Source organism: Hemicordylus capensis, chromosome 14, assembly GCF_027244095.1.
Source record: "Hemicordylus capensis ecotype Gifberg chromosome 14, rHemCap1.1.pri, whole genome shotgun sequence".
Taxonomy (NCBI): Eukaryota; Metazoa; Chordata; class Lepidosauria; order Squamata; family Cordylidae; genus Hemicordylus; species Hemicordylus capensis.
The window spans coordinates 20,750,743-20,776,597 of NC_069670.1; the positions used below are offsets into that span (position 1 = coordinate 20,750,743).

At 45.1% G+C, this 25,855-nt stretch overlaps 2 protein-coding genes across 10 annotated transcripts; both read right to left on the reverse strand.

Moving 5' to 3' along the window:
• Window positions 1-361: 361 nt before the first annotated feature.
• LOC128337707 (uncharacterized) lies at window positions 362-8,032 on the reverse strand. Of its 9 annotated transcripts, XM_053278986.1 has the most exons (10): window positions 7,738-8,032; window positions 6,391-6,476; window positions 6,139-6,264; window positions 5,992-6,042; window positions 5,853-5,909; window positions 5,715-5,765; window positions 5,562-5,615; window positions 5,261-5,329; window positions 4,936-5,007; window positions 362-4,738 (listed from the first exon to the last, which is right to left on the reverse strand). In XM_053278986.1, the coding sequence occupies exons 2-10, from the start codon at window positions 6,416-6,418 to the stop codon at window positions 2,850-2,852; spliced, it is 2,397 nt and encodes a 798-aa protein (XP_053134961.1). In that variant the 5' UTR covers window positions 6,419-6,476; window positions 7,738-8,032; the 3' UTR covers window positions 362-2,849. The 9 variants fall into 9 exon arrangements, with proteins under 9 accessions (XP_053134961.1, XP_053134965.1, XP_053134964.1 ...); XM_053278990.1 differs by lacking the exon at window positions 6,139-6,264; XM_053278989.1 differs by lacking the exon at window positions 5,992-6,042.
• A 1,349-nt stretch (window positions 8,033-9,381) lies between these two features.
• Window positions 9,382-23,797, reverse strand: LOC128337653 (zinc finger protein 420-like). Its single transcript, XM_053278884.1, has 2 exons — window positions 23,486-23,797; window positions 9,382-15,497 (listed from the first exon to the last, which is right to left on the reverse strand). The coding sequence occupies exon 2, from the start codon at window positions 15,265-15,267 to the stop codon at window positions 13,735-13,737; it is 1,533 nt and encodes a 510-aa protein (XP_053134859.1). The 5' UTR covers window positions 15,268-15,497; window positions 23,486-23,797; the 3' UTR covers window positions 9,382-13,734.
• Between the last annotated feature and the right edge of the window lie 2,058 nt (window positions 23,798-25,855).

The following is a 25,855-nucleotide window of genomic DNA, read 5'->3' on the forward strand; positions in this document are numbered from 1 at the left end:
CCACTGGCCAGTCAGGAGGGAAAATGCCACTTCTGAGCCTGTAAGATTCTGGGGTTTCAGGATTTAAATCCACAACCAGATAACCATAGGGCTTTTGAGTAGCATCAGCGTATGCCTCCATGAAATATCTGACATTGCCTGGGAAAATTTGATGTGCCAGAGTTACAATCTGTAACTTATCCCTAGGATTTTTGAAGAGCACCATATACTTAGCATTAAGACTTATGGTACGTGTGGCTTTTCCTTTACAGAACACATTTTGTGTAATGAAAAAAATACTCAGGTTCCGGTGGTGAACGTGTTGAGTAAACCCCTTTTCAATCTGAATGTTGTCAGAACAAGAAGCCATAAGGTCATCCAGTACAAGAAAGCAGTTTTTATTGGGGGGTAACAGCTCATCATCTGTCAGCTGCAAGGGTATTCCCTCCACAAAGGTAATGATTGGATATTTACAGAACAGTTCTTTATACAGAGGCTGCCAACAGGCATAACACCATACAATTTTATCAGGAACAACAGATAGGACAGTGTGAGCATTGTCCAACATGTTTTTTTATTAAAAAAAAACTTTTGCCACAGTTACTAGGGCCAGCCAGAATGGCTGAGAAGGGGTGCTGCCAGCGGGTATCCATTTAAAAACCGTAAGGCACTGTTTTAAACCCGTTAACAATGACACGTTTGTCAAAAACAACCCTCTGTGTTTTCCTTAGAGTTTTTGTTTCGAGTGTCCACTGCTTTTTGTTCCTTACTATACCTTTCTGTTCCACTACAATCTCATGCTGAGGGTCCTCACCAGCAGTGTAGGCAAAGACAAGATCTTTGAGAGTGTCAAAATTAATTTTTGATTATTCGCATAATTCAAAGTTATTCCTTTGACTTTTACACAGGTATCACCCCCAGTCAGCTTGTACCTGTAAGATTTAGGACCGGTGCTCACGAACTCAGTGATGTGTTGATCTGAGGGCAGCTCGCTTGTCAGCTCCCCTAAAAAATCACCGAGGGGAGGGTTGTACAAACCTTCATGGCTTACAAATATCACAGAATGTGTATCATGGTATAAGCAGCGGTCTTGCAGTTTGTGTAACAGTTGGTACAATTCTAGATGGCCATAGGCTGTTGTAAAACAGGCTAGGAAAACATTGGTTGTACCTGAGGTTGTTATGCGGTCTTGGGTATGTTTCCAACAAACACAGCATACGTCATCATCAATAAACGCACACATTGAAACCTCATACTTATTTGAAAACAGATAGTGAAAAAACTTATCAGGGTCCCTCAGAATGGATGTGTTAGGCAGGTTTGTTCTCTGAGCAAACTTACCCCACAAAGAATTTAAAAACAATTTGTCAATTTGACGCTTTGTGGGGTTGACATCAATCTGATCATGGCGCAAGAGCACTCCTTCTCTTTTATGGTAATCGCGGATGTATTTCTCTTTATCCTCCGCACTAACACACCACTGGGGAAACCCCGATGCTTCCTGCTTCTGCCTGAGAAAGGTATTGATATAACCTGTGAAGAGTTTGTCAGATTTTTCTTCAAAATGCCACACCTCATAGATCTTCACAACGTTATACCCCCTGGCCATAGCCTCCATCAGTTCGACTGTACACCATGTACCAGTAAGCGCCCGCTGCTCATTCGTGTGTTCACATTCTTCCAACTGTTTAGTAATTGCACAGGTCATGCATAGAGGGAACATGAGTTTTCCACTCACCTTGACGGCTAGTATGGGGGGGGGAAGCCCCCGGGGTGTGTAGACCTTCACTTTGGCTAAGCCAAAATAGTCAGAGAGGGGTCCAAAGTTCTCATAAATGATTTTGGGATGCCCAAGAGGGTACTCTCTTTGTTTCATAATAAAAGGATACAGGCTGGTAAAATCCCTATAATGGATCTGTTCATCCTCTTTGCTTTGTAATATAAGCTAACACAGCCGGTCCTACCCCCGAATAATGCATCCCTGAGCTGCAGAGGCTCTGGAAACTGCTGCTCTGCCATGAAACTCTGCACTTCTTCAGAGGTTCTTAGGATGTTATTCCACTCATGCTCCCATATAGATCTGACTTCAAAACCCATCTTCTTTAGCACAGCTGCTTTTCTTTCTGTACCATTGTGAAGAAATTCATATGTTTTGGCCAGCAGGCGGTGCTGGGCCTGTGAATCATAACACTGGGGACAGCCATGCCAAAAGCATCCATTAAACTCAAAGGCTGTCTTCTTACCATCTATGACAGAATAGCCATCGAGATAATACTCTTTGGCTAGATCTTCAACGTACCTTAGGTTTCTGGGGATTTCAACTTTAAATTCCCCACCCTTCAAAGCATGCTGAATATCTATCTTTTCCTTCTGCTCTATGTATGCCAACCACTGAATAGAGGGTGTGGAGAATCTTTTACACTGCTTGTGATAATTATCTGGAGAGGGTATGGCAATCCTGCCCTCCTCAAGAAACTTGTAGCGATACATTTTTAAGCACACACTAGCCAAGGTGAGGTATTGAAAAGGATCAATACCCACACACTCAAAGACCCATTTCTTACCCTTGCACACAGGAATGGTTCGGAGGGTCATCTCTATGAGCTCATGTCTATATGTTGTACAGGCCTGCATTAAGATGTTTACATCTTGATGACAGTAAGCGGCCAGTTCCTTCTGCAAGTCAAAGGTGTTTGACTTGTTCTGTTCATACCAAGCCAGGAATGCTGACCTTTCACTGGGCATCATGCTGTAAACACCATAATGTTTGGTGTCAGGCATTTCCCCTACATATTCCCAATTTTCTTCTGTATTAAAGAAGTGGGGAAAATATCCTTTAGCCTCTTGGAAGCCCATGGCTTTGGGTAACTTCACCAGGGCCATTGGTAAATGACATTGCCACCTTGAGTAATCAAATCAACATCAAACTTTTCTTTGAGTATCCCTCCTAGGATTAGATAGGCATCATATCCCCAAAAATTATGGCATATGAAATGGGTTTTCTTGAAACTCAGGTCTGAGGTAAATGTCTGAATAAAGTCCTTTAGACAGGTGTCCCCCTTAAATTCCCAACTCTCACCAGCTGGTTTCCATTTCTTTTTAGGAACAGATTTCACTGTTTCCTCTTTAAAAGCTTTTGCTACAATTAGATTTGGTATATGTATGCCACTTTCCTGTCTACATTCACAATCATAAAAGACATATCTGATGGATAGTTTAGGTTGCTTAATTTTCCCTAGGTAGCAGTAATACGTACGGCACTGCTTCCCTTGACACACCATTTTAGATTCATGGTTTAAATCTACATAATGATCACACTTTGAACATAATATTCTCAGAGTGCAATCTACCTTTTCCTCTGATGCAAGTTTTTCGTGTATGGTTAGACAGGCCTTGGATCTGCACTGCAGTTTGCATGTGGGGCACCTGTGTATCCTCCCTACTTTTTTAGGGCACTCTTTTCTCAAACAGCGCCGACACGTGTACATACAATCATGTGTGTGAGAATAGGGTGTACTACATATCTGACAAAAGTTTCTGGACCCAAAGAACCCACTAATATTCTTAATCCCATAATAGTGATCATTGTACAGCAGCATGTAGCAGGTGTCTGTGTAGTTTTGCTCATCAGTTTTAAAAATCCCCCACTTAGTGCCATTCCAGTGAACACCGGGTATCTTGACCTGTAAATATTGTTCAACAGCTGACACATCAGGTAGGGAAACCTTTTTCTGAGGTGACCAACCAAGGTCCATGTGCATTTTCTCAGCATCAACTATTATTTGTTCAAGTGTAGGACTATTAGACAGCAGGGTCAGGACCCCACCGGCAAAACAGAGATTGGTACCCTGTATATGAGCATCAATCAAATGTTGTTGTTTTCTCTCTATGATAGAACTATAAGGGATGGTCATTATGGATCTTCGGGCACCCCCTTCTGGGGGGTTTACTATTACGACATTTAACCTTAAAGTATCATCCCCCAAGATTTCAGCATAACTTTGGAGTAAGTTGCTAATGGCTGTTAAGTATTCCTCAGCACTTAACTCATTCCTGTTTCTTCTGACCGTAAACAGAGGATTATTCAGGCGGTCACCCTGTAATCTGAGTTGAACATAATCATTGGGGCCTATCACCCCATTTACCGTGTCTAGTAGACTCTGAATGGCTGTGTGTATTCCAGCAATGGCTTCATGATAGGAGCGTGCTCTATGTAAATTCACAAAACGAAATTCAAAATACATTTCACGGGCTCTGTAGCGGTTGTTGAGCCTTTCCCAATTCCTGATAGGGTCTAAGTACACATCACCACCTTCACCATCATCAGTGTCTGAGTGGTAACTCACAACTGAATCAACAGTGTTCTGTGTTTCAGGGAGAGTTTCTGCTTCTGTTTCTGTAGATTGTACAGAATCAGAATCAGTTTGTGTATCAGAGTTTAGTGTCCTACCCCCTCCCCACAGTGTGGCACATCTAGTTATGCTATAGGGATACATCAGTTCATTTTTAATATCTTTCAGAAAGTCAGCCATGCCAGGCAGATTGTATCTTCTGACATCTCCTTCCAGAAATTCTGTTATGTATGATTGGTACTGCTTGAACCTCGTGACAATTTTCTGCTTCTCTGTGATGATGTTTTCATTTTCTGTTATCTTACGGCTCAACTGAGTTAGATGTTCACCAGCTTCAATTAGCTCCTTTGCAAATTTGGTCACCTGGGCTTGGTCAGGACTCTGTTGCACAGCATCACCAGCAAGTTCTAAAGTCAAGAACACATACACGGGTATTAGAAAACTATAAGCCCTAACCCCTGCTACTGATATAAGTCTTGTCACTTTTAAAAAAACTAATACACCTGGGGCTCACCACCCAGGTATGTATATAAACATAATTATGTGTTAAGGTTGCTACCCAAGGCATTACAGGGGCTGGGGTACTAATACAAAGATCAATTACCCGATTCCTCATGTTCCTGTTTTTTTGATTTCTTCATGGGAGGAGCTCCTTCTGAGATATCTCTCTCTCGAGCTATAAACAAGAACAAGATACATACGTTTATTCCTCAAGACCTTATAGCTTATGAATATATTTATTTATACAGGTCTATGACTGTTGCTTATGTCTATCATGTTTCTTTTTAGATTGTGATCCCTTTGGGGACAGGGAACCATCTCATTTATTTATTATTTCTCTGTGTAAACCTCCCTGTGCCATTTTTTGGAAGGGTGGTATAGAAATGGAATAAATAACATTATTAGGATTAATATTTTGTTTCTCTTACGCAGGCCAAGATGTCTTCTTTTCAAAGCTCTTTTCACTCTCCCTCCTCCTTCAGAGGTACCTGGCTCCCCTGTGATTAAAAATAAATAAAATAGTGTTACACAGAGCCTAAAACATATGTGTTTCATCATTGTGTTAGTTAGGGGTTGTTATTTTCTTGCCTGGAAGCTCCTGTACGCTGTTGTTAACACCAGAATCCCCAGCTACTTGGCTAACTGTGGAGAGGGGGTGGGGGGAGATTCTCTGTTCACCTGTTTGCAACTGCATAATTATAAACTATCATAGAGTGAAAAGTTACTTGCCATTGCATCCCTTTGCAGACGGCTGCCCCTGTTTCTCAGAGACCTTGGGCTTACCTATAATCAGAAGAAAGGATAGAAATTATATACATTTACACAGAGCCTATAACATATATGCTTCACCAGCATTGTGTTAGTTAGGGTTTGTTTTCTAACCTGTAAGATCATCATCTGTGATAATGATCTCTGGTAATTCCACTTGGTTGACTGTGAAGAGAGGTAGATTATTTGTTAACCTATTAGCACATTGATGATATGCATCATCAGTGTGTTAGTTAGGACATGTTTCCTAACCTGTAAGATCTTCATCTGTGATAAGGATCTCAGGCACTTCCTCTGGTACTTGTTTGACTGTTAAGAGTGAGGAAGATTCTTTGTTAAGCTGTTTGTAACTGTTTGATCCTAATAAGGATAATGAACATGTGTTTCTTACCCTCAAACAGCTGCTTTCTTTTCACACTTCCTGCTGAGGTATTTGGTTTGGCTAAAATCAGAACAATATACTGTTACTCGGGGTCTATCACATACACGTGTACAAATCTAGCTCCCAGATATAGGATATATAATTACTACTATTTACACTGTGCCCTGTGAGCTTCTGCTTCTGCTCTTGCTACTAGTCCAGGTTCTTCTTCTTCTTCAGATGGGAGGGGAGTTAAGGGTTCATACATGGGTGAATTAGACCGCTGTGTAAGTATAAAGTCATCTATAGAAGACAGAATATATATATATATATATATATATATATATATATATATATATATATATATACTTACTAATACACATGATTCACAAATATGTGATAATAATGCCTATTAATTATTATCATTACCTGCTGAATCATAGTCTGATGTATCCATATTTCTATGTGTAGCTGCATAAGCAAGTTGTTCTTGTGCCGTATATCTACATGGATGGCTAGAATATATAAAAAGAATTAATTGTAATTACTTTTATGAATTGTATGTACTTTATTTAAGCACAAACACAATGTATGTTTAACTATTCAAAAAACTCTGATGGAATAGTTTAAAAGATGTTTGAACAGAACAGGCTATATGAAATACAAGAATTATATATAAATCACTTAAAAGAGAGAGAGAAGAAGAAGAGAGAGAGCACATGTGGGGGGAGGAGGAGGGGGGAGGAGGAATAGCACATGGTAGGGTGAGAGCACGTGTGGTTGGATGAAAGCACATGTGGTGGGGGGGTAGCACGTGTTTGGTTGAGAGTACATTGTTAGGGGGGGCGTTTGAGGCATGCTGGAGGAAGCAGTGACAAGGCTTGGGGTGTAAAACGGTCAGAGACGAGGGTATAATGACAAGAATTGAGTGAAAAATGGTTTCTGAGAAAATCCATTTTACATGTTTTTAAAAAACACAGAGTGAGTTTAGAACAGAACATGTGCTTTGAAAACAACAACAACAACAACAACAATAATAAATAATGACTGTAGGACACAATAGATATCATTATATCAGGTTTAAATTAAAAACTCAGCTCTGAAAAATATTTAAAAAGCATTTTAAAGCATGTTTTAACTATATGTATTTTAAAGCATGTTTAACTATAAAAAATATTTAAAATTACCATCAGCCCATACTTTTAAAATATGCTTCACTATTAATACATAAGCACATGCTTAACTATTAATAATAATAAAAAACAAAACTGAGGGGAGATTTTAAAAGAGAAGTTTGAACAGGGGATTTGAAATACAAGGAGAAGACACTTTAAACACTTCAGCTCTGAAAAATATTTAAAATAGTCTTAAGTATTTAAAACCATATCCATAATTATAGAAAGCTTTAAAAGATAAAGCTCAGCTCTGAAAATTATTTAAAATAGGCTTAAGTATTTAAAACCATATCCATAATTATAGAACCCTATTAAACAAAATTATTATTATTGTAGGCTTAAATAAAAAGCATGGCTTCAAGGCACCATGTGCTTTTAAAAAATGCTTAACTATTAATTAAAAAAAACTGAGGGGAGATTTTAAAAGAGAGGTTTGAACAGGGGATTTGAAATACAAGAAGAACACAGTTTAAACAGTTCTTTAATTATAGCAGACATTAATAAATACAAGTCAGTTCTGAAACATATTTAAAAATTTAACGGCTCAGCAAGGCTGAGCACATGCTCAGGATCAGATAAGAAAAAATGGCCATGGACTTACCACTTGGTGATTCTCTGGGGGTCTTCGCGGAGAGAAAGAGGGTGAATTCTGGTGTAGCACAAGCATTTAAACCCCCCAGGGGTTCACATCAGAAAGGGCTGGGCACCCTCTGGATTGGTCTGCACAGTCCCCCCTATAGAATATGCACCAATAGCTATCGAGGGGGACAGAAAAGTGTGTCCTTGTTCTCAAAAAGCATAGCTTTTTCTTAGAAAACAAGGATGGGGAAAAATTTCTATTGGCCTCCTTAGCTGCTCTATAGAAAATTAGCCTATAGTAAACCTGCAGCATTGACCATCCCTCTCTAACTCCCACCCCATCCCACCCCCTTCTTACACACAGGGACCCTCTGGGTCTTATCTCATACTTACACATTTTCACACCTGGCCGTTTTTTTGATACCAGAACCCTGGCAGGTTTTTTTTTAAAAAATACCAGAACTGTTTAAAAAATGCCTTTTTATTTTCTCAGAAACCCTATGTAGATTGCATGATTTCTCTAACCTCTACAAGTCTTTTGATGCTTTTTTATTAGTGTCTATGTGTTACTTGTATCCCAAGCTCCACAGGAAATGAGTTTTCTGTTGAAGACCTAACAGTGGTCTTCTCTTATGACAGTATGCTAGCTCCTTTAACTTAATCCATCCTTTAACTTTAGAGACAAGCTCCATTTACTCTCTCAAAATAGTTTTTATTTACAGAGAAAGCCAATGGTAGCTTGCTAGCTTTCTCTAGCCTCTACAGGATGGAGTAATTTTGATGTCTTTAATTAGTACTGTATGTGTGTGTTAATTGCTAAACCACCCCCACCCCCCGGCTCTCATGCTTAAAACCTTTGAAGAAGGCATGCTTTTTGGATAACAGAACTGTTTAGAAATGCATTCCTTAATTTCCTGACTAAGACCTAAAATACAGCCTCCCTAGCCCCCCCACTTCTCGCACACAGACCAGCACACAGGCTGCTGTCTTATCTCCTGACAGCAGCCTGCTCCCCCACCACCCTTCCAGCACTCATGAATGCAGGGAGACAGACAGCCACTTTTCTCTCTCAAAAATCATCATCTTTATTGAGGTGGTAGAGACTTCAGAAATGTTTTATAATCTTTTTCTTGTATAACATTGTTAACAAATCCATACAGTTGCACATCCCCGGGTCTCAAAATATTGTCCAGAACATTGTGTGGATTATCAGAAGTATGAAGTTTAGTAAAAATAATTAGAGATTCGTGGACAATTTCCTCGGTTAGAACCAAACATTTTATTGCAAAGCCAAAACATACTAAAAGATGGAAAAATGATTTAAGACATAATTTAGAACAGAGAATCTTAATAAAGGTTGAAATTTGTTTCTCAGAGTAGCGTAAGCAGTCATGGTCTTCTTGAACCGGGGCACGAATGCTGCAGCCAGAACAGGCATCCCTGGCGTAACACCTCAGGCAATAATTCATAATTCCATAGATGACAACTCTCACAAGTTTTTTCATAGCCCCTCTACGCCTCGCAGGGGCAATATAAGGTTCTTCATTGATATTCAGACCCAAGAATTTCTGCATTGCTACACGAGAAGGCTTCAGACTTTTCAAAAGGGCTGAATTCTAAAGGGAGACAAGAAAAGACTATTAGTTTGATGTCCTTTTTTCACACACACACACACACACACACACACCCTAGACTGTAAAATATATTTACCTGTGGCTCAGCTGCCATGGTTGCCAGGATCTCTTGCCACATTTCCCTCGTCTCAGCTTGTTCTTCAGCATAGGTTTTCACAGGAGGTCCTTGTGGTTCATCATCTGAACTGGTGCTAATATAACGTTTTCTTGGCTTAGGTGTAGAATCTGGCTGATTTGTTGCCACATTAGGACTCTGAGGAGATTCCATAATCAAACCCACAAGCAAACAGTTGAATTGTTAACTTTATGCAATGGGTACTATGCTACAAGCCTTGTAGGATACTCCATGCAGCAGCAACACTATAGTCATTGAACGGCAGGCAGGGACCACCTTCCTATTGGTCCTCACAGGTCAGGTGGGTAGGCCTCATAGTACAGGAGGCTCTGGGCATGCCTGGGCATGTTCTCTGGAGGGTTTTCAACTCCTCCCTGCTGTGGTGACATCATGCCCTTCAGTGGGAGGGGTTTGATGATGTCTTGCCCTTACTAGGCTCTGACTTAACTTTGCCCATAGTTCTTGCCCTTACTTAGTCTGTGGCTTCACTTGCCCTTACTTAGGCTCCACCCAGGTATGTGCTGTATATAAACTACTACTTATGGTTATTATGCTCTGTGAGTTTGTTCATGTGCAGTAAGGCTTGCCTTCCTCCTGAAGTTCTTTTGAACACTCCAAGCATTCACGTGGTTTTCTCTATGTGGGTTCTATGGGATACAGTAAGAGCTCCACTTGTGCTGAAGTCTCTCCATACGCCAGGCATTCATGTGGTTTCTCCCCAGTGTGCGTTCTATGGTGTTTATTCAGGTTGAAGCTCTTTCCACACTTCAGGCATTTAAGAACAGCCCTGCAAGGGTCATCTAGTCCAGCATCCTGTTTCGTACAGTGGCCCACCAGATGCCGCTGTACGCCACAGGCAGGAGTTGAGGGTATGCCCTCTCTCCTGCTGTTACTCCCCCGCAACTGGTACTCAGAGGCATCAGGCCTTTGAGGCTGGAGGTGGCCTGAAGCCCTCCGACCAGTAACCGATGATAGACGTCTCCTCCATGACGTTATCCAAACCCCTCTTCAAGCCATCCAGGTTGTTGACTGTCACCACATCTTGTCGCAGAGAATTCCACAAGTGCATTATGTGTTTTGTGAAAAAGTACTTCCATTTGTTGGCCCTAGATTTCCTGGCAATCTATTTCATGGGATGATACCTAGTTCGAGTGTGATGTGAGAGGGAGAAGAATTTCTCTCTGTCCCCTTTCTCCATACCAGGCATGATGTTATAGACCTCTATCATGTCTCCCCACAGTCTTTTTTCTAAATTAAAAAGCACCAGGTGTTGTAGCCTTGCCTCATAAGAAAGGTGCTCTAGCCCCCTGATCATCTTGGTTGCCCTCTTCTGCACCTATTCCAGTTCTACAATGTCCTTTTTTAGATGTGGTGACCAGAATTGTACGCAGTACTCCAGGTGTGGCCACACCATAGTTTTGTATTAGGGCATTATAATATTAGCAGTTTTATTTTCAGTCCCCTTCCTAATGATCCCTAGCATGGAATTGGCCTTTTTCACAGCCTCCGCACACTGAGTTGACACTTTCAATGAGTTGTCCACCATGACCCCAAGAACCCTCTCCTGGTCAGTCACCGACAGATCAGATCCCATCAGCATATATTTGAAGTTGGGGTTCTTCGTCCCAATGTGCATCACTTTATACTTGAACCACATTTGCCACTTTGTCGCCCACTCACCCAGTTTGGAGAGATCCTTTTGGAGCTCTTCACAATCACTTATGGATTTTCACTACCCGAAAAAATTTGGTATCACCTGCAAATATGGCCACCTCGCTGCTTACCCCTGCTTCTAGATCATTTATGAATAAATTAAAAAGCACCAGTCCCAGTACAAAAGTCCCTGGGGGAACCCCAATTCTTACTTCCCTCCATTGTGAAAACTCTCCATTGATACCTACCCTCTGTTTCCTGTCTTTCAACCAGTTAGCAAACCACACATGTACTTGTCCCCTTATCCCATGACTGCTAAGTTTCCTCAGGAGTCTTTGATGAGGATCAACCAATCCTCTTTTGAAGGCAGTTCATTACTCTTCCATTTCTGTGCATATATTATTCTAGCCGCCGTAGAAGCATACATGAAGAATGTTAAATTATTTGTAGAAATTACACCTTGTGTTATTCCCAGCAGGAAGGATTCTGGATTCTTAGGAAATGTCATTTTGAATATTTTCTTTAATTCGTTATATATCATGTCCCAATAGGCCTTAGCCCTCCCACAGGTCCACCACATATGAAAAAAGGTACCTTCAGAATACCCACACTTCCAACATTTGTTTGAAACATTTTTATACATTAATGCCAGTTTTTCTGGTGTCAAATACCATCTGTACATCATTTTATAATAGTTTTCCTTCAAAGCATAACAAGCAGTAAATTTTAAATCATTTTCCCATAACTTTTCCCAGGTTGCGATTTCTATATTGTGTCCCACATCTTGAGCCCACTTTATCATAGTTGTTTTGACCACTTGCTCTTTTGTCTCCTCCAAAAGTAACAGTTTATACATTTTAGAAACTAATTTTTCATAATCTTGCCATAATTAGGAACTTCTCCATCATTTCACTCCGTCACTCCGTCATTGTCCAACCGCCTCCCTGGCAGGTTTCCTGCTTCTGAGGCATTTAAAGAAGTATTTGCTATTCCCCTTGACTTTTTAAGCTAAATGTTCCTCAAACTCTCTTTTTGCCTCCCTTATTGTCACCTTGCATTTCTTTGGTCAGAGTTTGTGTTCCTTTCTGTTCTCTTCATTTGGACAGGCCTTCCAATTTCGGAAGGAAGTCTTCTTCCCTTTTATGGCTTCCTTGTGAGCTGGAGAGTTTGAACTTCTAGCCTATGCTCTGGATGGCTAAATAGCACTTGATCTGTGTTTGGTACACAGGGGATCCAGATTCTGTATTCAGAATCCATTAATGATAATGAAGTGCATTTTCATGCATTAAGGATAATGAAGTACATTTTCATACATGTTTTTGCACATTGCTGTAGAATGTTAGCCATGCTGGCATCCTCCTGGACATAGTGGTACCTTTCCTCCTTTTGGGTATACAATCTAACTGGGCTTCTAGTATTGTGATTTTGAGTAAACTCCATGCACTCTGTAGCCAAGTGACTCTCCTGATTGTCCCTTTCCGCTTTCTTTTCACCATACTCCTCATTTTGGAGAAGTTTCCGCTTCCGAAATTCAAAATGTCTGTGTTAGACTTCCTTGGTGATTCTCTCCCCGTATGTATGCTGAATTTGATCACACTATGGTCACTGTTCGCTAAAAAGGGTTGAGGATACTGACATCACACACCAGGTCCTGGGTGCCACTGCCACTCAGGATGAAGTCCAAGGTCACCTTCTCTCTGGTTGGTTCCAAGACCAACTCTTCTAGGGCACAGTCATTCAGCGTATCTGATTTGACCTCTTTGTCATTACCTGACTGAATTTACCCAGCCTATGTGTGGGTAATTGAAGTCACCCATTATTACAGCCCTGCCTCTCCTTGATGCCTCCCTGATTTCCTCCTGCAACTCCCAGTCGCTGTCAGCGTTTTGATCCAGAGGGCAATAGCACATCCCCAGTAGCACGTTCCCTTTCAGGCCTTGTATGGGTTTCTGTGGAGGACTCCAGAACAACTAGGTTTTCTAGCTTGTTAGATTCTATCCCTTCTTTAACATACAGTGCTACTCCACCTCCAAGGCGCCCCTCCCTGCCTTTTCTATAGAGTTTATATGAAGGGATAAAAGTGTCTCACTGGTTCTCACTGTTCCACCATGCTTCTGTTGTTTATGTGGCTTCTCTCCAGTGTAGGTTCTAGTAGTGTGCATGAAACCGCGGAGATGCAGTTTGACGTTGGGGGCAGTGGTTCTTTAAGGGTGGGGAAGGGTGCACTTACCCTTCCCTCCGCTTTCCCCCCACCGGAGCTCCATTTTTAGCAAAACCCATGGGGTGGCAGCATAGCTCCCTGCCGCCCCTTCCCCTGTTCTTGGCCAGGAAAAGCCCCTGCGCATGCACCCATATCATGTACATACTGAGCACACATCGTGATGGGCGCATGCGCTACTTCCAGCCATTTCCAGCCAAGAACGAGGAAAGGGGCAGTAGGGAGGAACACTGCTGCTCCATGCGTTTTTGCTCAAAATGGAGTGCCAGAGGGGGGGAAGTGGAGGGAGGGGTAAGTGCACCCTCCACTGCCCTTAAAGAACTACCACACCACCGGCGCTGAATCTTTGAGCCAGCACTACCTTTGAAGCACCACCTCTAGAATGGCCTCCGGACTGGTTCATGAACATCCGTAGTGGGTTCTATGGTGTACAGTAAGATGTGCTTCCTGGATAAAGCATTTTCCACACTCCAAGCATGTATGTGGTTTCTCCCCAGTGTGGGTTCTATGGTGTGTTTGCAGATTTCCAATCCGGCTGAAGCTCTTTCCACACTCAAGGCATTTATGTGATTTCTCCCCAGTGTGGGTTCTGTGATGTTTACTAAGATATCCACTTGTTCTGAACCACTTTCCACAATCCAAACATTTATGTGGTTTCTCCCCAGTGTGAGTTCTGTGGTGTAGAGTAAGATGTGTACTTGTGCTGAAGCTCTTTCCACACTCTAGGCATTTATATGGTTTCTCCCCAGTGTGGGTTCTATGGTGTACAATAAGATGTGCTCTCTGGCTGAAGCTCTTTCCACACTCCAGGCATTTATGTGGTTTCTCCCCAGTGTGAGTTCTATGGTGTATAATAAGCTGTGTACTTGTGCTGAAGCTCTTTCCACACTCCAGGCATTTATGTGGTTTCTCCCCAGTGTGGGTTCTGTGGTGTACAATAAGTTGTGTACTTGTGCTGAAGCTCTTTCCACACTCCAGGCATGTATGTAGTTTTTCTCCAGTGTGGGTTCTGAGGTGTATAGTAAGTTTTCTACTTGTGCTGAAGCTCTTTCCACACTCCAGGCATTTATGTGGTTTCTCCCCAGTGTGGGTTCTATGGTGTCTAATAAGATCTGTACTTGTGCTGAAGCTCTTTCCACACTCCAGGCATTTATGTGGTTTCTCCCCAGTGTGAGTTCTGTGGTGTACAGTAAGATGTGCTCTCTGGCTGAAGCTCTTTCTACACTCCAGACATTTATGTGGTTTCTCCCCAGTGTGGGTTCTGTGGTGTATAATAAGCTGTGTACTTGTGCTGAAGCTCTTTCCACACTCCAGGCATTTATTTGGTTTCTCCCCAGTGTGGGTTCTGTGGTGTACAATAAGTTCTCCACTGGTGCTGAAGCTCTTTCCACACTCCCGGCATTTATGTGGTTTCTCCCCAGTGTGTGTTCTACAGTGTATAGTAAGATGTGCTCTCTGGCTGAAGCTCTTTCCACACTCCAAGCATTTATGTGGTTTTTCTCCAGTGTGGGTTCTGTGGTGTATAGTAAGTTTTCTACTTGTGCTGAAGCTCTTTCCACATTCCAGGCACTTATGTGGTTTCTCCCCAGTGTGGGCTTTGTGGTGTACAGTAAGTTGTGGTCTCGTGCTGAAGTTCTTTCCACACTCCAGGCATTTATGTGGTTTCTCTCCAGTGTGGGTTCTATGGTGTACAATAAGATGTGCACTTGTGCTGAAGCTCTTTCCACACTCCAGGCATTTATGTGGTTTCTCCTCAGTGTGGGTTCTATGGTGTCTAATAAGATGTGCTCTTGTGCTGAAGCTCTTTCCACACTCCAAGCATTTATGTGGTTTTTCCCTAGTGTGAGTTCTGTGGTGTATAGTAAATTCTCCACTCGTGCTGAAGCTCTTTCCACATTCCAGGCATTTATGTGGTTTCTTCCTTGCGTTCATTTCCTTCTAAGATTGAAAGCTGAGTTCAGTAGAGGAGCTTTTCCTACACGGAGGACACAGGCTTCTTTCTCCTGCTTGCTGTATTATTTGCTGGATTACATACTGAAAAGCATTGGATTGATTCCTCTTCTCCCAGTTTTCTCCAGTTTTTAGCCTCTCTTGTTTCCTTTTTTCCCATCTAGCAGCTCCATCCATGGGGTTTCTATCATTCTTCCTCTCCCAACATTTACCTGCAGTACCCCGAAAGAGAAAACTAGTTAGAGCCTGGGATCGAAAAGGAAACTGAAGGAGACCCTATTGTCACGAGCCAATGGCCCAGATCCTGTCTGCACGTGTCTCTTCTCCTTGAGAAACAACATGGGCTCTGAAGTGCTTACTGAAACTACTGAGCTAAACCTGTTAATCTATTCATTTCCTTAGCAATGCCTTATAAAATATTGTTATTAATATCCAGTTGATACTTGTATTTTGTATTCTCTTATAAGCTGCCCCCACCAAAGGACTATGGGCAACAACCAAGAATCTTGCTGTTTGAACAAGCTAATATTTTGGAAGCTGAGCAACGTGCCTCAGTGACCTTGCAGATTACAGAACCAGGACCTTCACTGGTTGGCTTTATTTATTTATCTAACGATTGAATAATAAAATAAAAAAAATAATATTTTTATACCGCCCAAAACACAAGTTCTCTGGGCGGTTTACAAAACAATAAAAACAACCAATAAAGATTGACACATTTCAACAATTTAAATTTAAAAAGGCAAAACTATTAAAACAATATCTAATTACAAGCCTAGGTGAAGAAATGCATCTTGACTGCCCTTTTAAAAGTTGTAAGAGATGGGGTGGCTCTTATTTCAGCAGGAAGTGACCTGCAATTTGCGTTGGTCCCAAGACCCTTTGGGATAGGCCCATAGTCGTCATGGCCACTATGAACTCCTGAGCCACTCCAGACAAATTGGTCCCAAAGTGGACACTGAAGTCCCCCAGGACCACAACCCTTGGAGACACCTGAGACCAAGTCCGTTGGCTCAGTAAGAAACTCCATTGGGCAGTGGGGCGATCGGTAAACCAAGAGAAGTCCCAGTCTATCCCTGGTCCCCAAACTTAGGTACACACATTCAGTATGGTCAGGCACTTCCCCAGGGATCCTGGTTAGGGAGAGGTTATTCTTATAGAGCCCAGCCACTCCACCTCTGCGCTCATGTCCCCGCACTTGCTCCTCAACAGAATACCCTGGAGGGAGAAGCTGGGACCAGACTGGGCCACCAGCATCCCCCAAACAAGTCATGGATGGTTTCCAACTTATTTTGGACAGACCTGGCACTACATAGGAGCAAGGTAAGGGTCTGTGGGAGGTCCACACTGCTCCCCAAAGTCAAAGAGCTGGCAGGGCAGCTGGAAGGGAAAACAGCTCATAGATTTCCGACTTCCCTTCCCCTGTAATGACGCGCTGACCTGCCAAATTTACTTCCTCTATTCCTGACCACCCCATCATAGCCAACCCACATTCAGTGGACACAACCCCTGTCTCCCCATCCCCAGACAAAACAAGACACATCTGGAACTCCCAGGATCTGAAAACTACAGAAGCCAAATCTCATCAGGCCCTGGCCCTCGTCGCCCCCTAAAGGGGCTCTCACAAAAGGGCTACCCCCTTTAGTGTTGCCCCTTCGGTGTGACCCCACCGGTGGCAGGCCCAACGCCACAGGCCAGCCGTCCTTTTATAAGCCCAGAAAGACAGCTAATCTGAGCAGCTGACCCTCAAGAACTGCTGACTCACCCCCTCTGGCCCCGATCCCGCACATACAAACCTGCAGGGTAGCCAGAGCCCCACACGCTAGGGGGCACACAGGCTGGCAAGCTGACCACAGCAGACAGCAACCACACAGGCTCTCACCACTGGGCGGCCACTGTCTCTGGGAAGCAGATGTTAAAGCCTCCTCCTCTCTACAAGGCTTCTAGCAACTGTGCTCATGTTTTAGATTCAAGCAAAGTGCCAGCTTGTTACTGGCTAGATGTTTCCCAGACGTACTGAACAGAAATTAGCAGGAAGTAATTCACGCTTGTTATGGTGCTAATTGTTGCATCTTCCAGGCCTTTTGGCAGCTCTTGTTTGTATTAGAAGGAAGAGTGCTCCTCCCTCCCTCCTCCCATCAACATCAATGAGGCCAGCCCTAAAGGCCAGGACAGAGATATAGGCTTTTTGTTGCTGATCTATCAAGGCCAGAGAACACTTCACATGACACTAGCCGCTCTCCGGGCCTGTCCCAAAACAGTGGGGTGCAAGAGTTAACCCTGCTTAACACCAGAGGACAACTTGATGGACACCTGACAACTCTAGATCGGCCACAACCCCAAAGATGGGCAAGAGGTTTCACATATGACACCCCAGGGAGAAGTGGGAAGACCCTGCCCCTCGAGAACCATCCAAGTGATCTGCGGAGATATCCATTGGGACTGGAGACAGAATTTGCCAGAGAGCTGGACCCTCCCATCAGTTCTCTCCCACACGTGCCATCAGCGCCCCCCAGTTTCTCGTCTGTTCTCTGTACCCCAATTACATTGAACTCAAGCTTCTGATAGGTGGGAAAGGATCAGACCTGGCCAGTTTGGCCTCTCCTCCACCAGACCCTTTCCCAACCTCCTCCCTTTGCAGACACATTCCAACCTCCTCTCCCCAACCTGAGAGTTGTATCTGGTTGGGGAGAGGAATAGGGCTCTGCACAAAACCAGGTTGTCCAGTTTGGTTCGAATCTGGAGCAGACTCCAACTGGCCTGGGCATGTTCGGTTTTGTGCACCCCGAAGCCCCTGGTTTGGTTAGGTTCACGGTTGGGTTTTTTAACCCCCCTTTCCACCCCACCCCACATTTATATTGCACTCTTTCTCCAAGGAGCCTAGAGCAGTGTATATAGTCAAGTTTATTTTATTGTCTATGCCTGTGAAAGGCTGAGAGAGAAATGACTGGTCCAGAGTCCCCCAGCAAGTAGCATGGCCGAATGGGGATTTCAACTTGGGTGTCTCCACTCCTAGTCCAGCACTCTAACCACTACACCACACTGGTTCTTCAGAAATATAACTCATGGCTGCTGCTCCAGAGGGCTTTTCAGAGGACACTCCCCCTGCTAGCCTCTGTTAATTTCAGAATTGCCCAGTCTTTGGGCAGTCTTCAGCCCATTCTAGACCTGCCCGCTGCCGCACATGCCCAATGGGTCTCTATGGGTCACCTGCACCGGCCCAATGGGTCTCTATGGGTCACCCGCACAGGCCCAATGGGTCTCTATGCGGCAGCCTCCAAAATGGCCACTGTGACAGAAGTCAGGACCGGAATGGGCCAAAGACTGCCTGAACCAGGCAATTTGGACATTAACAGAGGCTGGTGGGGGAGGGAGGACCTTCGGAGAACCCATGTGGCCTCGGAGAAGCTCCCCAGAACAGCGGCGGCAAGTTATATTCCTTTAAAAATAAATAAATAATAATTTAATTTAGAACCTCTCAAACAGGCCAGGGGGTTCGGTTCAATATCAAACAAAACTTGGGGTGGGGTTGGTCCAATACTGAGCTATAAAACCAAACCAGTTCAATGTCCAACAGGTTCAGAATCGAACTTGTTCACACATCCCTACTGCCATAGCCTCTTCTCTGTATTTCTTTCATATACTCTCCCAGCAAGATACACAAGACACAGTTTCCTTGGGTTTTTTCCTCTTTCACTGCAACCACCGTGGGAACCATGGGATGACATTATTTATGTAATCAATGGGGCAAACCAGAAAACTCTGCTCTTGGAGAACTGGGGAAGAATGAGGGCTGGGCTGATGGACCTCCCTACAGGGAGGCAGCCTGGGGCCCCGCCTGGGGTTGGTAATGTCCCATGGAGGTTCCCAGGGGAGACAGGTGGCTCCAGGAACCGAGATCATTCACTCATGACATGCCCCAGGCTGCAAGCCTTCCATATTTGAGCTGGGTGACTTCCCGGGGTTCCTAGCGGATGCTTAATAAGGGAGCAGGCAAACCACCCTCTTGGCGCCTCCCTCCGGTAGTAGCAGGAAACCAGAGGTGAAGGTAGAACTTGCAGCGGGAGAGCCCAGCTCAGAATCACAGGCCGCCTCAGAATTGTGAGCTGCTCTCCTGGGACGTTGCATCAGCCCAGCTGCTGCTGCCCAGGGGAGAGGGGGGCTCTCAGGCGGCTCTTACTGAAGGTCCCCTGGGGAGAAAAGGGGCTCCGGGACTAGAACTGCTGGCTGACCAACTGACTTGGGTCACTTGAGGGGATCCAGCCCACACCCGGGGGGAAGAAGCACCTGAAGGCTTCCAGTGGCCTGTGCACAAGGACGTTGGCTCTGGCCTGATGCTCACCACATTGCCCAGTGCAGTGGTGTGGCCACCATGGAGGACTGCACCTTGCTGAGAGAACCTTGGCAATGCGCCCTGTAGGTCTGTCTAGCTACTACCTAGGAAGACTGTGGGGTTCTGGCCAATAGCCTGTGGGGGTAGACTGTGCCTTGCCAAAAGAAGCCCCAGTGATGCCCTTTAGGACTCCGGCTGCAGCATCCCAACTCTCTGGGAATTACCTCAGTGGAGCAGCATCTACACTGAAGGTGGACCATTGAAGGTGGAAATGAAGGAAAACCCATTCTGCTCAGAACGCTATGAGAAATGTTTCCACTTATGAGGTGGAAATGTTTGGCAAGCTTTTTCCACCTTTGATGGCTATATGATTACTCTAAAATCTGTTGGACTCAAATTAAGAAAAGAATGGAGAAGAGATTGCAAATAGAAACAGCTTTAAACCCTCTTAGACAATGATCTGAAGGAGGAAATCAGGGAGGCATCCAGGAGAGACAGAGTTGTGAAAATGGGTGTCTTGAACCACCCTCCCTTGGAATGGGCAAATTCCCATCTGGGTCAAAGAGGCCCGATTTCTAGATACACTAAATGACTGTGCCTTAGAACAGCTGGTCATGGAACCAAATAGGGAGAAGATGACCCTGGACTTAACCCTGAGTGGCGCTCAGCACCTGTTAGGAGATGTCAGTGTCATGGAGCAGATGGGGAACAGGGACCAGAGAGCTATCCAGATCATCCCATATGCGAGCGGAGACTTGCCTAGGGAGTGCAATATGGCCACTTTGGGCTTCAGAAGAGAAAAAGGCTCCAAAATGAGGGGGGTGTTGAAAAGAGCTGAATGACGAGGCCGGCTGGAGGGTGAGATGGACCTTATTCAAAGCCACCATGAACTAAGCCAGTCAGAACTTGCATTTCCAAGTGGCCTGGCCTGCAGCTGTTAGCAGGGGGAGCTTTTTCAAATGTCCCCTTGGAACGGAATCTCTCAAGCTTCTGCTCTACTTTTTCTGTGTGAACTGCTTGGGGAGATTTTTCTTTGAAAGGCACTACATAGCCTGCTTCTGTCTGTCCTCGCCCCAAGAAAAATGGGACAGACATAGTTATTCAAGGCCCAAGAGCCATTGATCAGCTTGATCTACAGCTGTTCAAGGGATTCCTACTGGACATACTTCCAAGCTCCTGCCGGTGATGGAGAATGATTTCCAATTTTACTTGGGAAGCCGCAGGGTCCATTAGTATGACCAGACACCATGGCTCCTTCTTTCTTCTCTCCATGCCTCCCTCTCCCACACCAGAAAACACTGAGGGATGGCTATTATTATTATTATTATTATTATTATTATTATTATTATTATTATTAGCCCCTTTTGCACACTAAAGATGGAAGCAGCCCCCTTTATTTCCTAAGTTTTGGTGGGGGTTTCATTCAACACCCTTCCAGACTTAGTCTTTCTTCTAGATAACAGCTGAAAAGCAACCAACAGAGACCTCGTTTCCTCCAGGGCAAAGGTGTGTGTGTTCCCCAATGAATTGATCAAGGGGATTGATTCAGAGCAAAAAGCCAGATGAGCCTGTCGGAGCTTCTCTGGGTGCATCTAGAGAATTTCACTCCAGCTCTAATGACTGGGGAGATGGGCTGAAGGTGCTTTCAAGTCATGCAGGTGGCTTCAAATTGTGTTTGCTAATTATACCTAGGATTAGAGAACCCTAAAAGTTCTTAAAGCAGTTTGTATAGAAACATAAGATCAATGAATAGATAAAGAAGGAGAGTGAGAAGTGGGTTGACTGGGATGGGAGAGACCCAAGTTCAAATCCTTTCCCACTCAGTCATGAAGCTCAGTGGATGCCCTTGGGCCCATCACTTTGTCTCCTCCAAACCTACCTCACAGGACTGTTGTAAGAAGTAAAATGGCGGGAGAAAAAGCCTTATGCCAGCCTGTGCTCCTTAGGCACATAGGAAGCTGCCTTCAACTGAGTCAGAACATTGGTCTCTCTAGCTCAGTATTGTCTTCACAGTCTGGCAGGGGCTTCTCCAAGGCTGCAGGCAGGACTCTCTCTCAGCCCTCTCTTGGAGATGCCAGACAGGGATCTCGGAGCCTTCTTTCTGTATGCAAGCATGCAGGTGCTGAGTCTCTTGGAGATCGGCAGGAGCAGAGAGTAAAAAACTAGATTCAATGTGAACTGGATATTCACCGTATTCATAATGGGGATGTGAGTGTGAGTGCATGATATATTGTGAAGTGTGTTTGTGTGTGTATATCAGCGAGGGGCCCATTTTAAAATCTTGTCTCTGGGCCCCCTCCAACCTTGCTACGCCCCTGCCCTAAGGGGAATATCTGGCAGGGCTCACACCTGTAGTCTTCCATTCAAATACAATGATGGGGTGGGGGAAGCCAGACCACCAGGAAGGTCCCTTCAGGCACAGGGGTCACCCCTGGCCTCCTCTTCCCCACCTTCCAGGACCCCACTTACAGCTTCAAAACTATCTTTTCATTCCCAGCAGAAATCTGGGCTTGTGGGCTTGGAAACTGTGAGGATCCTTGCCTATCAAAGGCCTTTTCCCCAGCTCACTATTATCTCTCTATCTCAAGCTGCTTGGGACTCACTCACTCTCGGACATGAACTCCCAGACCAACCCTCAAAAGACTAAAACATTGGTTTTGTTTTTGTAGGTAGGTTCCATAACTTATGCAGACTAGCAAAACAATTTTTTTTAAACCCCACAAAATAGCATCCTTTCCCCAGAAAATGCAGGGAAACTCTCCTTTTGAAAAGAATGGAGGAGCAAGAAAGCTCCAAGGAAAGAAAGGCTAGAGTCACAGAGAGAGAGAAAAAATTGGATTGTGGAGGAATGCTTTCAAAATGCAAGGATATATCTATCACACACCCCTGGGGTGCAGCCTGAGATCTCCAAAGATGTACTTCAAGCTAGCAGACAGATAGAAGACAGAGCCAAAGTTCTCAGTTCTGCCTTGGAAAAGAATGGCATCTCCACAGCTGATCACTCTGCATGACTCTAGTGTTTTAGGGACTTATATCTATGGGAAGGAGCATAGATCTCCTGTTTGAAGCAGGAGATACAACAAAGCAAGCCTGGGAACCATAGAGAGAGAGGAGAGGGATAGGCCTGCGTCTGGGATAGCAAGCCAGGTCCAGTAGGATTCGAAAGAAGTGGTTGGAAGAAGATACTCAACCCGTATTGGGCTCTTCATCTGAAGTGGGAATTGGGGGGAAACCCCTACCGATATACTCAACACACCTTGAAAAGTATCATCTGAACTGGCCCTTTGGTCTCTTTGCAAACAGGAGTAGAAAGGAAAGAAAGAATCATTAGTTCAATAGGAATGGCAAGGAGAAACTTTCCCCTTCCCCAGCTCAACACTGACTGGTTGCTGAGAGCTTTGGGGGTTGATCTGGGGTTGGAGCAAAGAGTTATAATCATTTATTATTTTACATCGTTCTCTTCCTCCAAGGAGCCCAGAGCGGTGTACTACATACTTGAGTTTCTCTTTCACAACAACCCTGTGAGGTAGGTGAGGCTGAGAGAGAAGTGACTGGCCCAGAGTCAGCCAGCAAGTCTCATGAGGCTGAATGGGGATTGGAACTCGGGTCTCCCAGGGCCTAGTCCAGCACTCTAAGCTCTGCACCAGGCTGGCTCTCTTCTTGCAAACCCTCCTGGCCTCTCTCTCTCTCTCCCCACCCACCTCCATGCCCTGGACAGGTGGATGCTGCTGGCTGCACACCTCAGAGCCATGCCGGGACATTTCTGACAGCAGAAAAGACTGCTGGGTGGCTGGGAGAGGGAGGGGGAGAGAGAGACCACCACCTCCACCCCTTCCCCGGGTGCTGCTGCTGCTTTTCCTCCCTTACCTTGTTCTTTATCCAAAGCATGCAGCAGCCCAGAGTCCTTCAGGCTGGTACGGTGTGTGTGTAAGAACAGGTGCAATCCTTCAGGCAGCGCTGTCCTCTTGCACCCTTCTGCAGACTCAAGGAGGCCCCTGAAGACTCAGGAAAGTCCTGCTCGTTATGAGGCCCAGTTGGCTTCTGCAGCCTCCTCCAAGCTCTGCCTCCTTTCCAAGCGCTTCACCCCCCCCCCCCGCCTTCTCTTCCGCTTCCTCCTCCTCAGCTGCTCCTCTTGCAACCCTTTCAGGCTATTGTCAGCATCCCCAAATCCCTGGGGGGGGGGCTATCCCACAACGCATTGCACAGGAAGCTGAGAGGCGGGGCATGGAAAGGAAATGCAGCTGCAGCAGCTCCTCCCTTCCTGGCCGCTCTTGAAGCAGCACTCCGAGGACTTCAGGAAGCCGGGCTGCGGGTGGGAGACTGTGATGATGAGGGAAGGCGGGGGGGGGGGCACAAGCGGAGGGTGGTGCAGCCTGGGGAGCTCAGAGCCCGGCCGGCAGCAGGAAGAGGAGGAGGAGGAGGAGGAGGAGAGAGAGATCCAGGGGGAAGGGGGGGTGATGGATGCAGCCGCAGAAGGCAGAACTCCTGGCCCCAAGCAAGCAAGCAAGCAAGCAGCTGGTCTCTGGCTCCTCCCGTCTGCTCTGAGGAGGGAAGCTGAGGGGGAGGGAAGGAAACTGCCAGATCCCCGATGGAAGGGCTGCTGCACCCCACCTCCTGCACAGCCCGGCCTCAGGGGGATCTGGGGGTCAGTGGGGCCAACCTAGGGGCAGAGGGGGCCCTGCCTGAGGGCCCTCCTGACTTCGCCTGACAGTGACACACAAACACACACAGACACAGGCACTCCATTCATGATGGGACTTGGGCATTATGGGCAGGGGATGATGGGCCTTTTAGTCCAACCACATCTGGGGAACCCTGTCTGGGAACCCCTGCCGTAAAAAGACAAGAACTGATTTGTGCCAGAGAACCGGCTTCTAATCAGCTTCACTTCCATGGTCGTGAGAGTGGATCACCACCACCCCACATTCTGGCTCTATGGCTTGGACACGTCCAACTCTCTCTTTCACTCCCCTTCGTTGTCTTTTAGCTTTGAGAAGAGAGATGAATCTTTCACCTTTCTTCCTCAGGAAGGTGCTCCAGCTCCTCGATCTCTGGACTTGCTTTTTTCTGTACATTTTCTCTTGCTCGATGCTGCCTTTTTCTCCCTCCCTCCCTGCCCTGTTTCTTGAGATGGGACCATCAGAACAGGGAATTTGTTTCAAAGAAGGATTTGGTCCTGTGATTCTGCCCTGACACACCCAAGTGACAGAGAGAGACGCAAGTTGACAAACTGGAGGTTTTTCACACCCAGCTTTTAGTTCACATCACCTCCAGAATGGAGGATGTGCATTCACATATTGGGCAGATTGCTATCGGGGACCACTTTACACAGGATTTGGATTTTTCATTACGCGTTAGAGTGCAACTTGATTTAAATCTGTGGTTAAAAATCCACTTTTGGGGGCAACATGAAGTGGTTAGAGTGCTGGACTAGGACCAGGGAGACCTGAGTTCAAATCCCCATTCAGCCATGATACTAGCTGGGTGACTCTGAGCCAGTCACTTCTCTCTCAGCCTAACCTACTTCACAGGGTTGTTGTGAGGAGAAATTCAATTATGTAGTACACTGCTCTGGGCTCCTTGGAGGAAGAGCGGGATATAAATGTAAAAATAAATAATAAAAATAATTTTAAAAGCCTGCTGTCTGAAAATGCCCTATGTGGGTGAGGAACTTGGCCCTGGGCTTTCCTGGGAAAAGGTCTTCAAAAGTAGCTTAGTTTGGATGCATCAAGTGTGAACCAGCCTCAAATCAGACTGACTCCAGTTAAGTAAATAAAATAGCCACGGGGCACAGCTGTCATCTTTAAGAGGCCTGGTTTGGAGTTAGTGCTGAAATTCTCAATCTGCACATTTCTCATTTGTTTGGCATTTCAAGTCAGAGAGGATTGAATGACATTTTCAAATGAAATGGAGATGTTCAGAATTATCTCCCCTGCCCTGGTCCAGAGTACCATGTGTATGCAAGACCTGTGCTTCATGCTTGCATAAATCCCCCCTGATTTGGAAATTCTTGGGGCATTTCAGCATTGGCTCTGAGGCCCCCTCATCTGATGTGCCCTCGGATTTCACAGCCTCCATGGGTAGGCCCTGAACCAACACTGTCACACAGGCTTCTTAAAAGCTGGGCCTGGCTTGCTTCTTTGAGACTTAACACCCAGTGAGTTTCATGGCTGAGAAGGGATTTGAACTCGGGTCTCCCTGGTCCTAGTCCAACACTCTAACCACTATGCCACATGG